Source organism: Bombus impatiens, unplaced genomic scaffold (genome assembly GCF_000188095.3).
Source record: "Bombus impatiens unplaced genomic scaffold, BIMP_2.2 scf_0548, whole genome shotgun sequence".
Lineage (NCBI taxonomy): Eukaryota > Metazoa > Arthropoda > Insecta > Hymenoptera > Apidae > Bombus > Bombus impatiens.
The window spans coordinates 1,235,270-1,235,514 of record NT_176967.1 but is presented as its reverse complement, the minus strand read 5'-3'; the positions used below and the strand labels follow the sequence as shown (position 1 = coordinate 1,235,514).

At 65.7% G+C, this 245-nt stretch overlaps 1 protein-coding gene across 1 annotated transcript in view; it reads right to left on the bottom strand.

Moving 5' to 3' along the window:
* LOC100745178 (T-box protein H15) overlaps positions 1–245 on the bottom strand; it is a 16,894-nt gene that overhangs the window by 956 nt on the left and 15,693 nt on the right. The window contains 1 exon segment of the mRNA XM_033321995.1: positions 1–245. This exon segment is cut by the window's left edge and continues 5 nt beyond it; it is cut by the window's right edge and continues 80 nt beyond it. Coding sequence (XP_033177886.1) covers positions 1–245 — 245 coding nt within the window.

Sequence of the window (245 nt, the reverse complement as noted above, 5' to 3'; positions counted from 1 at the left end):
AGGCCGATGGATAGAGAGGCCGAGGTGCCGCTGGCCCCGTGCTCGGACTCTGCGTGCTGGACCCTGCCAACTGCTGCTGTTGTTGTTGTTGCTGCTGCTGTTGCTGGTGATGCGCGGCCGCGAACAGCGTCGGCCCGATCGACGAAGCCCACCACAGATGGCCGAGCTGTTGCTGCTGTTGTTGCTGCTGGTGTTGCTGCTGCTGTTGCTGCTGATGGCTGGTGCCGGCGGACGAGGCGCCGGGG